The sequence below is a fragment of the Castor canadensis genome, chromosome 10 (assembly GCF_047511655.1).
Source record: "Castor canadensis chromosome 10, mCasCan1.hap1v2, whole genome shotgun sequence".
NCBI classification, from domain to species: Eukaryota; Metazoa; Chordata; class Mammalia; order Rodentia; family Castoridae; genus Castor; species Castor canadensis.
The window spans coordinates 9,038,067-9,053,296 of NC_133395.1; the positions used below are offsets into that span (position 1 = coordinate 9,038,067).

At 42.3% G+C, this 15,230-nt stretch overlaps 2 protein-coding genes across 8 annotated transcripts in view; one reads left to right on the plus strand and one right to left on the minus strand.

Annotated features, from left to right (window-relative positions):
* Positions 1-2,875, minus strand: part of Bivm (basic, immunoglobulin-like variable motif containing) — a 35,346-nt gene extending 32,471 nt beyond the window's left edge. For 2 of the 6 annotated variants that reach the window (XM_020184384.2, XM_020184383.2), the window contains exon 1: positions 1,471-1,609. The gene's annotated coding sequence lies outside the window, so the exon portion shown is untranslated. Of the gene's footprint in view, positions 1-1,470; positions 1,610-2,636 lie in introns of those variants that run through there. The other 4 variants (XM_074043023.1, XM_074043024.1, XM_074043022.1 and 1 more) reach the window with 4 other exon arrangements.
* Positions 2,876-2,973: 98 nt separating this feature from the next.
* Poglut2 (protein O-glucosyltransferase 2) lies at positions 2,974-15,040 on the plus strand. Of its 2 annotated transcripts, none has more exons than XM_020184385.2 (10): positions 2,974-3,729; positions 5,150-5,355; positions 6,975-7,180; positions 7,362-7,439; positions 9,041-9,213; positions 9,336-9,573; positions 11,007-11,216; positions 11,871-11,960; positions 13,160-13,267; positions 14,814-15,040. In XM_020184385.2, exons 1-10 carry the CDS (start codon positions 3,548-3,550, stop codon positions 14,829-14,831), a joined length of 1,509 nt encoding a protein of 502 aa, XP_020039974.1. In that variant the 5' UTR covers positions 2,974-3,547; the 3' UTR covers positions 14,832-15,040. The 2 variants fall into 2 exon arrangements, with proteins under 2 accessions (XP_020039974.1, XP_073899126.1); XM_074043025.1 differs by lacking the exon at positions 2,974-3,729 and adding an exon at positions 6,601-6,815 and having other exon boundaries at positions 5,218-5,355.
* The last annotated feature ends 190 nt before the right edge of the window (positions 15,041-15,230 follow it).

Here is a 15,230-nt window from a genome sequence, read left to right on the forward strand (position 1 = left end):
ATGCCAAAAGATACTATGCAGAAAATGAAAATGATAAAAAAAAAAAACCATGACCCAAACACTACTTATGTTTCTTTTCTTTCTGTGTCATGCCTGGTTGCTATCTTTTCTCCCACCACAATAACAATTCAGAGGAATTTCTGGGATGGTGTCCTCAGTACTTTACTCAGACTCTGATTTTCTTAAAGAGAACTAAGCACAATTTGTTACTGATAAAGAATCATTACAGGCATGGAACATTCTACTAGATTATAATACTGAAGTATAGACTAGATATTGTCCCTCTACTTGGCCTGCAGCTGTCTGTTTTGTCACATCTTGTACCTCCTTTTGTCTGTTTATAAACCATACCCAACTCCCTGCTACCCACCCTTCTGAACTGTCATTTGTGATCCGACTTGTACATGAACATTAGAAAATAAATTTGCTCTGTTTACATGCTCATAGAGCTTCTCTCCCTAAAGCCCTCAGCTGTTAGAACAAAAGACCAATCTTCATCTGGCCCCAAATCTCTTGCTTTAACTGCCCCTCATCCCACTTGCCCCCTCCCCTCCTTCCACAGTACTCTTGGTCCTCTGAATGCTATCCTCTCCCATCCATCCTCCATACTAATTAATTCTCATTCATCTTTCAAATGTCTGCTGAAATGTCACTTTCTGGGGAAGCTTTCTTTGCTCTTCAAATTGGGCCAAGGCACCCATGCACCTTTCTTGCACAGGTCTTTCCACAGTATAATTTTACATGTACATTTGTAAGTATGTTTGTGCATGTTTATGTTTTTATACAATAAATGTCTGCTTTTCACAAGTCGGCTTTCCTCATGACTGTGTATCACCAGGGTCTAGCAGCAGCAGAAGACAGATCCAACAAATATTTTTGCAAACTATGTCCCTCATTTTGATTAACCAAGGTTTCCTCATTCAGGTGAGGCGTTGCTATGCTAAGAGGTACTAACAAAAATAAGTGTGAGCCTAAAGCTCAACAATTTATTCACGATATCATCTTTCAAGTAACAGAAGCACTGTTTAACTGTGCGAAGCAAAATTTTATTAAATGATAAACTTTGAATGCACCTCTAGGGTAAGGACTTGTGAAAGTCATTGGAACAGCCTGTTCTGTAAAACAAACATACCATTTGTAAAGCCAATATTCATCGCCTAATTTATGCTCTTTTCAGATTATATTTTAAGGCTGTATTCTTCAGTATCAAGTTTATTTGGGAACGAAACACCTTTTTAAAATCCCAGTAAAGCCTTCCACAGATGACAAGCACGATGATCTATATTATGCATAGAAGGGAACTGAGACGCAGTAACTGACTTGCTAAAGGTTCAACGCGAGCTGGGGGAGAAGCGCTAAAGACCCCCAGCCTTGTCTCCATCCTCCCCAGCCAGAGCCCTTCCCACTCCTCCAGGGTCCCTAGTCTCCACCATCAAACCCGACCCCTCCCCAGAGCAGCCGGCGGCCTACCAAAGGATACCGGTTCCTTCAGCGCTAGGCGCCCACCTCCACCCGGGCTCCGGGGAGGCCAGGACAGTCTCCACCGCCTCGGCTGCGAGGCTGGCGGCGCAACGGAGCTCGGAGGCCGCCGGGGCTGAGGCGACTGTCGCGCAGGCCGGTCCCCGGCGCGCAGAGCCAGGAGTGCGGGGACGGCACTCGTGGAGACGAAGGAGCCCCGCTGCGCCCCCTGCTCGCCACCCTCCCGCCGCCGCCACCGGTCCCGCGAGCGCCGTGAGCCTCCGAGGGCCGGGCGTCCCCAGTCCTCAAACCGGCCGAGGACAGCTTGGGCCTCCTGACGCTGTCCCCGCCCTCCTTCTCCCATTCCCGGGCCGGAAGACAGGGTTCGCCGCGAGGGGGAGCGCGAGGAGGCCAGAAGGTTACCGCTTGGAACCTGCCGGGGGACCCAGGCTTGCTCTAGTGCTAAAAGCCCAGTGCGGGTGGACACGGGCAGTTACTGCCCCGGAATCCCGGCTCTTGAAGGAAGGAGCTGATATCATTCATCATGGCAATGGCGGAAAATAGGAAAGAACCACCAGGCCTTGACCCCGACCGGGCCCGGTTTGGCTCCCTGAGCATCCTGGCGGTCTGGGTTGTCGGTGTCCCTGGCAAGGTCCAGGGAAGGAGAGAGGCAGAGAAGAGGCTCGTGCTCCGGCCCCCCAGCTGCCGGTCAGGCGCCCGGGGGGGCCGCGGCCGCGATCTTTCCTGGGTCGGCCCTGACCGGTGTGCCAGCGCGCAGAGGGAGGGGACGGCCACTAAGCACCAGAGGCTCGGGGTGGGCCGAGCATAGCGTGGAGACGGGCGCCTGGATAGGAGCCACCGCCCCCGATGTCCACCGGGACGCCGCCAAATCGAGCTTTGTCCCCGAGAGGAATCGCCCTTTCTATCCCTGACACTTTTTTCCCCTTCATTGAGAACCAACTCTTCGCTCTACTCCTTCGTAGGAAGATGGGCATCTATGGAGTGACCTCCATTAGGACGCGACAGGGCTCCAGGGGGGCGAGGATCCCCCGAGCCCAGGCATCCTTGGAGACGCCGAGGGCACGCGGGCTGCAACAGGCCCGGGGGCACCGCGGAGGGCTCAGTGCGCAGGGCCACAGTTGATGGTCCCCTCAGCCCGGGCTCACCACCCGGGGTACCTCAGGCCTGGCCTGTCCGGCAGGGTCGGGTCGCTGCGGCCGTGGTGGAACCCGACACCAAACCAGGATCCCAGCTTCCAGCGCGCCGCCCGCGACGCGCATTGAGTTACCCTGGAGCTGTCCTCTCCAGTCCCATCCGAGCGCGCTGGGGCCGCGCTCTGGACTGCTGCACCCGGCGATGGGTTGTTGGATATCATTGACAACACCTCCCTTTCTTCCTTTTATACCTGCCCTTTGCACGTGCGGAGGATACGGTGACCAAAATAATTTTTTAAATCTTAGTTGTGACTCCAGACCCCGGTGTCCCTCTATTAGGCATTTGAAGTATTTATTTGTTTCCAGAAAGCAGTGATCAAAAGTAAATAGATGCATAAGGGATTTTTTTTTTTTTAAGAAAGGGGGAAAAAAGGAGGAGGAGAGGAAACCTAGCAGGATTTCCGCTAGTCATGCAACGAACTACATATCCCAGGGAGCGCAGGGCGCGGGGACGCGTGTCCACCCTGCTATCCACTAGCAGAAGGTCTTACTTAGCCTGGCGGACACACAGGCCAATCCCGTTGCCTTGCACCTTGGCTGGAACCTAAGAAGGATTCGCCCCCAGATGATGGTCCAGTGGCTGCAGTAACACAAGTTCATCATTGTCCCGAGTTAGAGGAGCGGCGCGGGTCTTGCCCGGTTCTGCAGAACGACTGGTATCCTTCACCGCGACATGCCAACGCTCGGGTTGTGACATTCCTGGGGACAGTGGAGAGCCGCGAGCCTGCCCTGCACTCCAAAGCAACACTTTTTGGAGCCGTGTTTGCTGCTGTGACCAGCCACCGTGCCCCTGGCGAAGCCTCAGCTGGTTCCGTCCACTTCCTGCACGCCTTCCGTGGGTTTGTCCGTGGATCCTTTGGAGATCCATCTTGTAAATGTTCAGCATTTTGCTGCTTGCCTGCTTTTTTCTGGGAACTGTTCCAGCGCTTGCCGAGACTGGCGGAGAGAGGCGACTGAGCCCAGAGAAGAGCGAAATATGGGGACCCGGGCTAAAAGCAGACGTCGTCCTTCCCGCCCGCTACTTCTACATTCAGGCGGTGGATCGGTCAGGGGATCCGTAAGTCGAGAAACGACTCCTTGACTGTTGGGGGTTGCAGTGGAAAAAAACTGTTTCTTCTTTCAACTTTTATCTGCTTTAAGACTCGTTTCTCCAAAGCAGTTTGCATTCCAGGGCATCTGGGTGCTAACCACATCTGGTTGTAACTGGCTGCTCAGCCCCAACTTTTTATTTTTTCTGTAGCTTTAGAAATAATTCTGAAATATATATTAGTTGTGTTATATTATATTGCATAATATCATGACAGCTCTTCCTTTGGCTGTTTTGATGACTGAGTATCCAGGCAAGGCAAAGCTCCTGCACTATTTCTAGGTACCTTAGCCATAACTGTTGTAAGGAATTGAAGCCTGGTTGTTAAGAAACTTGATCGGCTTCATTTTTCTCTGGCACCACTCTCATTTTCAGGTAGACATCTGCAGGTAAGCATACTTTGAAACTCAAGAAAAAATAAAATATTACTTAAAACTTTAAAGTTTGCCAGGCGCCGGTGACTCACGTTTGTAATCCTAGCTCAGATCAGTAGAATCCTGGTTCGAAGCCAGCCCTGGTAAATAGTTCCCGAGACGCTACCTCGAAAAAAAACCCATCACAAAAAAGGGCTGGTGAAATGGCTTAAGGTGTAGGTTCTGAGTTCAAATCCTAGTTTCGCGGAAAAAAAACTTCAAAGTTTGAAGGGAAAGTATGAAACTATGACTCCTGTAAAACTGAACAAATGTTTATTTCATTCCAGTGGAGTCAGTGCATTAACATTACACCGAAATTTATTTTTATAATGCATATACTCCTTCCTGAATGGTTGTCATTATTTTTGGTCGATGCTAATCATGTATATTTTATAGGGAAAAAAATCTTGGGGATAAAATGTTTGCCAGAGCAAAGAAAAGGAAGGTTGGAAATTTTGTCATTTGACTTTCAATAGCACAGGTGGGAAAACAGTACCATCTTAACAGCCCTTGCACCAGAACACTTTTGCCACTAATAGGAGAGATCACCTACTTTGATTTTGCCCTTGGCTGAGCACAATTTGATTGAGACTACTGTTAATTGTAAGAATCGTTGAGCAAATTTTTAAAATAAGGTCATCTTTGGAAACACTATTTGATCACAGATTTCCAGAAGTGATGGGCAGGAGTAAATCATAGATCCATAGGAGTATTTTTATGCATGGAATTTATAAATATTCCTATGCTCACATAGATTAGTAGTCTTAACATATCTACCCGCAGCTGTGTAATGAATGTATTTTGTTATTTGGGCCATTATCTCTCCCTCTCTCTCTCTCTCTCTCTCTACCTCTCTCTAACATTTGATCCATCATATTCATTCTGGTACTAAAAGCCTAAGAAAGAAGTTAGAGAAAACAGGTGAAGTGTAAGTATTACGCATTTCTTCCGTAACTAATCTTCATTTCTCATCACAGATTCACATCTTCTCCGGGGGAAAAGGTGTTCCAGGTTAAAATCTCAGCACCTGATGAGCAGTTCACTAGAGTTGGAGTCCAGGTTTTAGACCGGAAGGATGGATCCTTCATAGTAAGATACAGAATGTATGCAAGCTACAAAAATCTGAAGGTGGAAGTAAAATGCCAAGGTCAACATGTGGCCAGCTCTCCATACATTTTAAGAGGTATTTTGCGCCATGATTTTATTACAGTAGTAGTTGAATACAATGGCACATGCCATTCCATCAATAAAAACAACAGCACAATTTTTTTCACTTGAAAGAAAATAATAGATGCTTCCTATATAAATGCTAAATTAGGAGTTCTAATAAAAGAAATTCATGATTTGAATGGAAATTATAACTCACTAAGGAGCAAGGAACATGTTACCAGAGAATTTGTTCCCTAAAGTCACAATATTAAATGAGAACAATCGAGTATGTAACCATATGTGATGCTTTTGTTTGTTTGTTTGTTTGAGACAAGGTTTCTTTATGTAGCCCAGACTGCCCTTGAACTTGTGTTTCTTCTGGCTCCTCTTCCCAAGTGTTGGTATTACAGGCACGCACCACAGTACCCAGCAGATACTTTCTTAATTCGTGATATAAGACTTAAGTAACTGAGAAGAGTTACTGAAATTTGGTAAACAACTTAGGCAAGGTAGAAGGATTGAAGCAGTGAGGAGGGTTGACTATTGTTTTTTGTTCTCATTCCCTTACATTTTTCCAGAGAATTTCTGTGGTGTTTTCTTAAGTAGGATGAAAGTACAGCTTTGTTACCTAGGGTCATCTCCTTCCCTTCCAGGAGAGACAGAGCCCCAAGAAAGTATGGAAGCTGTATATGCACAAGGGCACATCCAAGAAAGATAAAGGTTTTTTTAAGGGTCCTTTCCTTTCCTGCATTCCACCAGGACCCCATGACACAGTTGAACCTGAAAAACCTTAAGAAATATTCTGTTGTCACCTACTGTCCAGTCAGGTGGGAGTCTGAGGACTGCAGAAAGTAACAACGGTAAAAATCTCAGTTGAGATTCTGCCATGTAATCTTAGTATTATTTTCTAAAAATTTATATATGACTAATTCATTATAAAATTTATAGTACTACCTTTGTTTGTTTTTCTTTCTTTTTCTTCTTTTTGGTTTTTAAGACAGGGTCTGACCGTACCCCAGGCTAGTTTCAAGTTCATGACGATCCTGCCTTGGCCTCCCAAGTACTGGGATTATAGGAGTGCACAACCATGCTCAACACCTTTTCTTCTATGGATTTCTTTTTTAAAAATTCCTAATCGTCTTTCTCTGTTTACTCTTGTTGTTACTGACGATGATTTGGTTTACCCACTGGGAAAGTAGCCTAGTCACTTTAAGGACCAGTTTGTATCACAGACCATTGAGATATTAATTAGACTTACTTTTGTCCTTCATTGACACAGGTGTATTCCTCTAATATTCTTTTGCCAATATTTGATGATTCTTGAGTACACCAAACATACAGAGTAATGAACTATAATATCCACTTGGAGGATAAAGTAGTACCCACTGGCTTCCTTTGAACTCATGCATATTGTCCCGGAATATGAAAATATCACAAGACTTCACTGTGAAGAGCTCTCAGGATAGAAGGCTGACTTACTCATAAAGCCCCAGGGTAATAAACATGTATTTGCTTTAAAATAGGTTTTCAATCAAAATGCCCTTCCTAACCAAAGTAGTCAGAATTCATGAAGCCCATGCTTTAGGAATCTGTTACATGTTTTAATTGCTGAGTAAAATTTTTACCATTGTACTTTGTTATTTTTATATATAGGGCCAGTTTACCATGAGAACTGTGACTGTCCTTTGGAAGATAGTACAGCCTGGCTAAGGGAGATGAGCTGCCCAGAAACCATTACTCAGATTCAGAAAGATCTGGCACAGTTCCCTACTGTTGACCCTGAAAAGATTGCAGCAGAAATCCCAAAAAGATTTGGACAGAGGCAGAGCCTGTGTCACTACACCATAAAGGACAACAAGGTACAACAACCACATGGTTGAAGTTTGCTTGTTTTTCTGATTTTGTTTTGACCATTTGGCTACAAATAGCTACCTCGTTTTCTTACGCATCATCTAATAGGAATCATTGTGACCAGCTTTTCCTCAGTGAAGTCTGCTGGTACTTTTAGACTAACGTAGTACATGTCAAACTCTCTTCTAGGTTTATATCAAGACTCATGGTGAGCATGTAGGTTTTAGAATTTTCATGGATGCCATCCTACTTTCTTTGACTCGAAAGGTAAGTAAATTTTTTCTCTGAGTTGTCATAGGTGATGGTAACCCAGGTTTTGCAATATAATTTTTCAAAATGAAACTTACAACATAAGAGGGGTCTTCTATTCTGGAGCCTTCTATAATACTGTTCTGTCATATATGGTACCTGGATTAGTTTTCAGGGCTCCTATAACAAAGTACTGCAGCTGAGTGACTTAAAACAACAAAAATTTATTCTCATGGTTCTAGCCAGGCTGTGTTCCTTCTGAGCTTCTGGTAGCATAATTCTCTGCCTCTTCCTGGCTTCTGGTGCTGGCTATCAAGCCTTGGTATTCCCTGACTTGCAGCTGCATGCTTCTGATCTCTGCCTCTCATCACATGGCATCCTAAGGAGAAGGATCCTAGCACTAAGGATCCTAGTTGCATTGTCTCAATGGCCCACCCTACTCCAGTGTGACCCCATCTTAACTAATTATATCTATGATGACCCAATTTCCACATGAGGTCATTCTGACATCCTAAGGTTAAAGTCTTAAGCGTATCTTCTTTAAGCAAAACAAAAATCATGTCATAACCATGCCTTATAGAGAAAAGAAAATGCCTTATAGTAAAATTATTTTGATATTAAACTTTTAAGACTTTAAGTCCAATGAAGACTTTCCTTACACTAAATCCGGTTCCTTGGTGTAATGTGTTATAGTCAGGTTCAGGTGGAATACTTCAAAAGTAATATTAAAATGCCAATATGAAAAACTGTACCAGCTTTATCATTGTGTATTTATTTATAATCTATTATAAGTTTATTTATCTATTATTTACTTATTGAATAATGTGTGCATATCTTGATAGAATTACTCATGGAAAAACAATAGTACCTCTCAAGATTGCAAAGCATTTAAATCAGTTAATTCTGAATGTAGCTAGTTACTTGGCACCAATATTATGCCTCCTTTATGCTAAGACATCAGGATTTTGGCATATACTTCCTGCTTATCTGTGTCAATGCATAGACAACCTTAGCTAAACAACACAGTTCTTATCTGAAATATACACAAATATGCATGTATGTAGTATATTTGCTAGTACTATAAGCATTTTCCATGGCTAATAAAGCAAGTTTTTTCAAAGAGTTCTTACCATTTGTCAGTGGAGGGCACATGGCTTAGGAGTTATTCTGCTAGGCTTTATGTTGAACTTCCTGAATTCAAATCCTGATCCTACCACCTCCCTCTTGTATTTTTCTTTTTTTTAATGGAAGCATTTGGCTCGTTAACAATAGAGTTTGAGTTCCATGTGCTGTATTTTCCAATGATTGTCTTTCTGTCTTTGATCACATTACTCTCCTAGCACTATTACAACAGAAGTTATCTTTGGCATCTCATCCTTTTTGTAGTTAAGTCTGTTGGCCAATTGGCCAATTTGGACACTTCAGAAATGAAACATAGGATGCTTATACCTGTGACCATCTTCTGAAAAGCTACCTACTATTCAAACTGAAATAACTATCATTGCCTAAAGCTTGTAAGGTTGGCCTTGCATTCTGTGCAATTGCTAAATTTAATTGATAAAAATAGGTAAGATGCAATGTAAGGACTCTGAATAAGCTCTTTGTTTTCTTTTCTCTAGGTGAAGATGCCAGATGTGGAATTTTTTGTTAATTTGGGAGACTGGCCTTTGGAAAAAAAGAAATCCAATTCAAACATCCATCCAATCTTTTCCTGGTGTGGCTCCACAGATTCCAAGGATATCGTGATGCCCACCTATGACTTGACCGACTCTGTTCTAGAAACCATGGGCCGGTGAGAGACGGGTCAGGGTTGACTCAGAGCCTTGGTTTTGCTCACTTTTATGAGTTCTTTTCCATCTGCCTTTGTGATTTGATGTTTTGGGAAGAAGACTTGTCGTGCTTTCTGTCTTCTAGCGTGAGTCTGGATATGATGTCTGTGCAAGCCAACACGGGGCCTCCTTGGGAAAGTAAGAACTCTACAGCTGTCTGGAGGGGGCGAGACAGCCGCAAAGAGAGACTCGAGCTGGTGAAACTCAGTAGAAAACACCCAGAGCTCATCGATGCTGCTTTCACCAACTTCTTTTTCTTTAAGCATGATGAGAGCCTGTACGGTCCCATTGTGAAACACATCTCGTTTTTTGATTTCTTCAAGGTATGACATCATCTGCAGCCAGTCTTTTATACTTTTCAGTTTATACATGAATAGTGCTATGGGAAAGGGAAGTTGAAGCCTGCAAATTATAGGGAATGGGAGAAGTGAGCACAACCTGTAGCGAGTACCAAGGCCTGGAGATGCTGGGGACTAATTCAGGCAGCCTGGATCAGTATTTACCACTCAGTCCTCACGCTGAATATGCACCAAGGGAGCTTGAAGCCTGGGAAGAGATACAATTTTTTTTTTTCCAGCTAACCCTTAAGATAAGCAGATGTCAGCTCAAATCCTTTTTTTTAAATTAATAAATGCTTGTAAGTTATTTTACAAATGCTTCTCACCAGAAACTCAGCATGGCAACAAAGAAGATAAAAACCATGTGTCTCTTTATCAGACCTTCTGGTAAGCGATAATTTGAAACCCATCCACATGTTCTGCCTAGAAACTCTGGGGATGAGGGGTGGCTTTCTGTGTCTTGAATGTGAATTGCTCATGTTTCCCAGGGGTAATCCTTTTTTCTGACATCTCCCTTGTGCATACTGCCCTGCCCTGTAAATCACAGGGTGGTTTCTGAAAGTGAAGAGAAAGATGGGCAAAAGATGTCCAGAATATGAGGAAAGACCAAGTGAGCTCTGTCTGTCCTGTGAATGGCCAGGTTTTCTTTTTATGGGTTACATGGAGGTAGATCAACCTAAAGGATGCTATAAGTTCAGTTGTCAGTGTTTTTTCCATCTGTGTATCTGAAATATTTTTTAAAGGAGTAATTATAACTAAAGGCCATCGCTCCTTAAAGGTGTTATGTCATGTCTTGACTTTATTCCTACCTGTTGAATTTTCTACAACTACAGCAATTGATTTCCATGATTCTGTAAAGATTTTTATTCAGATCTGTTCTTGTCCCAGAGTTTATTAAGGTCCTTAAGGTAATGTGATTCTGTACTGTTTAAAAAATATGGTTAACAGGGTACAGAATGTGCCATCAGTAGGAGCACATGTGCAATCAGTAAAGAAGTAAAAGGGCTGAAGAAGTTTACCTACCTAGCAAGTGTGAGGCCCTGAGTTCAAACCCCAGCACCACCCCCAAAGGAAAAAAAAAATACTGAAAAACAAAAGAGTAGAGGAATTGCAATGTCATAAATAAATCTAGCTTTCCTGATTATTGTAGCCTTAGGACAGCCATTTTATGATTTTATTAGCTGCATCAACACCAGATTTGTTGCTACTTTATGAAATTTAGGACTTTATCAAAATGAACATTTAGCTCAAGGTCAGCATAGTATGTAATTGCATTTACTAAATGGTGAAGGCAGAAGGCAAAATGTGGCCAGTTTGTGTCTGATGATGACATGTCTGATGATGTGTGGAATGGGGAGGAGAGAGAAAATGAGAAATAGGATCATGGATACTCATACTCTACTTATGCTCTTTTGCAGCATAAGTATCAAATAAATATCGATGGCACTGTAGCAGCGTATCGCTTGCCCTATCTCCTGGTTGGTGACAGTGTTGTGCTGAAGCAAGACTCCATCTACTATGAACACTTTTACAATGAGCTGCAGCCCTGGAAACACTACATTCCAGTTAAAAGCAACCTGAGCGATCTGCTGGAAAAACTTCAGTGGGCAAAAGATCATGACGAAGAGGTAAGGTCAGTCTCCTAGAGGGTTACTCCCACTTGCACCCCAGCATCACAGGTGTGTTTGAAATGTCTTTTTGCCTGGAGAGTGTTCAGAATGCTTAGATCCAGCTTTTATGTGGGATGCTTCCTGCTCGTAGATAGTGGAGCAGTTGCTCTTAAAGTGAACACAGCCGTAGTGAATTGAAGTAGCCATGATGCGAAACAAAAGCTGAGCCTCTCTCAGTCAGGTTGGGCTGAGACACAAGTGCTGCTTCTGCTATCAATGTGAGAGTTAAAATAGCCTGTCTGGCAAGAGATGTTATCAACTGTGCTGTGGAGTAAAATGAGGGGTTACTTGAACAAGCCTCAAGTTAATTGACTGCTGAAAACTGTGAAGGCAGTGCATTGATCTTATATTTGCTTTGTAACATCATTATTGCTTTCCTTGATGGGTGTCTTCTCTCTCTCTAAGAGAGGTTTAGTTCTAGGATGCCCAAAATGACCTACTCATACTTTCAAGTCTTGAAAACCTCTCTTTGATTTGAACAAACATGTTCTGTTTGTTCTACCCACAATGTTTTTTTCTGCTGTTTCTCACCATATGTGACTCTGAGGATCTGTTTGCGTATGTCTACATGGTAAAAATGTTCCATTAAAGGATTTTTTTTTATTCCCATAGGCAAAGAAGATAGCAAAAGCAGGACAAGAATTTGCAAGAAATAATCTTATGGGAGATGACATATTCTGTTACTATTTCAAGCTTTTCCAGGTTTGTATTTCCAAGAAAATAGTCATGTACGTTATAACTGGACATGTCGGAGGCAAATAAAATTTCACTTAATGATTTCTAAAGGTATATTAATATAAGGATATATATACATATTCCTTTTAAAGCTTCTATAAGTAAATCAGCATAAGGAGATAACATGTACTTCTTTGCATGTTAAATAACCGAACAAATATTAAATAATAAGAAGTAGTAGAAAGCCAAGGACGAGCTGATACAGAATGTTACAACATCAAGTGAAAATATTAGAACTATGTGGTGTGTGCTTAGGAAATTGGCTTCCAATCCTGCAGAAGTTACTATACGTGGATTTGTATTGTCTTTAATATTATATTGCTACTGCCTTCCTATTTCTCTGTGTAAGCAGTGCAAAGTATTTTTGGGTCTCATATCTTGACTCTACATGAGCATGACTGCTGGAAATTATTTCCATAGACCCAAGCATTTAGGAATTGTAATCAAAGCATCTCTGACAATTTAAAAGGCTCATTTTTTTAAGTGCAGCAGATAACAAATGCTAATAATAGTACAGGAGTTATATTAAGATTTCTATCTCAGAATTAGAGATATTGAGCCCCATATTGTAGGCTCCACCACAAAACAAAGTTGGTCTGTTTCTGGTGTGTCCTGGCCCCTGCTGTTTTGTAACCTCCCTAAGAGATGACAAAGGGATGCAGAGGGTGAGATGTGCAAAATGAATGAACTAGGGGGATTTACTGTGTGAATTTCTAAAGATCCACTGGATGGTATTCATTCATGCAGCTAATATGTAACATCAATGCTTAGCACAGTACCTATCCCAGAATAAGAACAAAATCAATGAAGAGGATGACCAAGGCTTGTGCCAGCCTTGGTGGGAGAGGCAGAAATAGTGTCTGTCCTCAAATTCTCATTCAGGGATGTGCAAAATTATTTTCACTATAAGGCAAAAGGTGATTAAAGAAAAAAAGCAGTATTATGTAGGAAGTAGAGGTCTGTTAGGGATGTACGGTCAGTGTTCACAGGACAGCCAGGACACAGAAGTTCTGTGACTCAGCATTTAAGACAGATGTGGAGGACTCTGTACATCACAATTTTGATATACACTGAATTAAATGAGTCTTGGACTTGTAAATTCCAATGTCTCATTTGGTGAATGTATTTGAAGTGCTGCATAAGGAATGCTTTCGAATTGTTAACAGGAATATGCCAATTTGCAAGTGAATGAGCCCCAAATCCGAGAGGGGATGAAGAGGGTAGAACCACAGACTGAGGATGACCTGTTTCCTTGCACGTGCCATAGGAAGAAGGTAACAGAACTGACCTGCTGGCCAGTGTCAGCTTTGCATTCATTCCTCTACTCAATGCATCAGGCAGCAAATGATCGAGTTCCTCCTGATGCACCAGACAGACAGATGTATGTAGTCAATTTTAACAATGTACAAGAAAGGTGCTAAAATGCTGTTAAGTGAGAAGACAGAGTAGCTCCTTGGCGAAGCTGTGGGAAGTCTCTTTTAACATGTGAATCCAGATCACCTGGCTTTGAATAAATGTTGGCAATTTACTTCCACATGAATTATCTGATGTCTTTATCTCCCCATGAGATAGGTTTGACAGGGTTCATCATACCAAGGTAGAGATGTTGTGAGGTAGAGACCTCTCACAACAATGAGAGGTCCCATTATAAAATTACTCATTTCAAAGCAACTGCTGTTGATACCAGTACAGGATGACTTCACTTATAAAAGTCAGATTCATAAACATACCTGTGAGGCTAACAATGACCTTAAATGTCATGCAGTCATTACCTTCATCTTATGGCAACTAGCCTAAAGAAGAATAGTCTAGCTCAAAATCACCTAGCTGGATTATAGCAAAGCAAACATCAGTGTCTGATGATCAGCTGTGTGTAACACACAGTGTGGCAGAGGTGTGTTGTTTTGACTATAATCAGATTTCCTGTTTGAAGGTATAGAGATTGCATAAGCCACATGTATGTGTGTGTGTGTAAATACACTAGCTTAAGTGGCATCATCGTCTTTCTGAATGTACAAACTCAAAATTGTGGTGTGGTGACCACAGATAAGAGAAGGAAGACCTAGTGATCATTGTCTACCTCTTAAAGCATTTAAAAGGAGTAAGGCAACCTCTGGCCCCGTGATGTGATAGCTCACCTGAGCTCGGTGATTGTTAAATACTCAGGAGTTTTGCATACTGGTTATTTTTGGGAACTTGGAATTGGCCTGACAGGAGTGTATATACCATGACAGGCAGCACAGACTACCAATAAGAATTTGCGTTGTTTTGTTTCTGTCCTTGTCTTTTGGAGAACTGATTTACGATTACATCATCAGTGTTAACAATGAAATCACCTTAAAGCCCATGACAAACCAGGAATTGCCAGATTAAAAGTTACCCCCACCAGCTTTGTGATTTAATAACTCACTTTGGCCCTGTGGGAGACCAGGCCTTTCTCCACTCCTGCTTAATTTTGTTTTCGAGTGATTCAGAGGAGGAACCAAGTCATAGGGACAGGATGAGAGCGCTGTCTGTTTCTTGTTCTTTGGACACTCCAGCTGTTACTAATACTGTTTGTAACACAAGAGCTTTGTGGTAACACAGACCCATGAATGTTTGGGGTACCTGTCAGTACCCCAAACAACATTGTGAACCACAATGTGATTTTCCCCTTGGGTGATTATGATCCTCCAGAAATAGTTGTGGGCCCTAAAAGCATCTAGCAGCAACTTGGCTTTTTTGCCTACATAATTAAGGGAAAATAATTGACTGGTTTGAGTCTTGTGGACTCAGATAAGACTTCCTGATGGCTCTAAATATTTTGCTTCTTAATTGCAGACCAAAGATGAACTCTGATATGCAAAATACCTTCCATTCAAATAATGGTGCTCTGAAGACTCTTAACAGAAAAGAAGAATATTTTTAAGTATTAATTCCACAGACAATATAAAATCTACTGTGTGTTTGTTTGCATTGTCAAGGTGTTTCTACTTGTGCAGTATTCCCATGACTGTCTTTTATGGCACATTTTTAGAATTTTATAATAAAACCACCTTTATTTTAAAGGTCTATGTTGTGCTGTTTATTAGCTATGTTTAAAACATGAAGAAGAAAAAGAAATGTCTGAGTCTTTTATTCAAGCAGCCTATTGACCACCTGCCCTGACTTCATTTACATGACTAACCAACAAAACTCTTAATTAAACCATAATTATTTTGGATACACTCACTGAGGCCAAACCTCTTCCTAACTTCA

What these genes read in the sequence shown, in the direction of transcription:
- Poglut2 (XM_020184385.2), top strand. Translation starts at nt 3,548, where the DNA reads ATGTTCAGCATTTTGCTGCTTGCCTGCTTTTTTCTGGGAACTGTTCCA. An exon ending in ACACCATAAAGGACAACAAG is followed by an intron (nt 7,181 to 7,361) that starts GTACAACAACCA and finishes ACTCTCTTCTAG; the next exon opens with GTTTATATCAAGACTCATGG. An exon ending in TACTTTCTTTGACTCGAAAG is followed by an intron (nt 7,440 to 9,040) that starts GTAAGTAAATTT and finishes TCTTTTCTCTAG; the next exon opens with GTGAAGATGCCAGATGTGGA.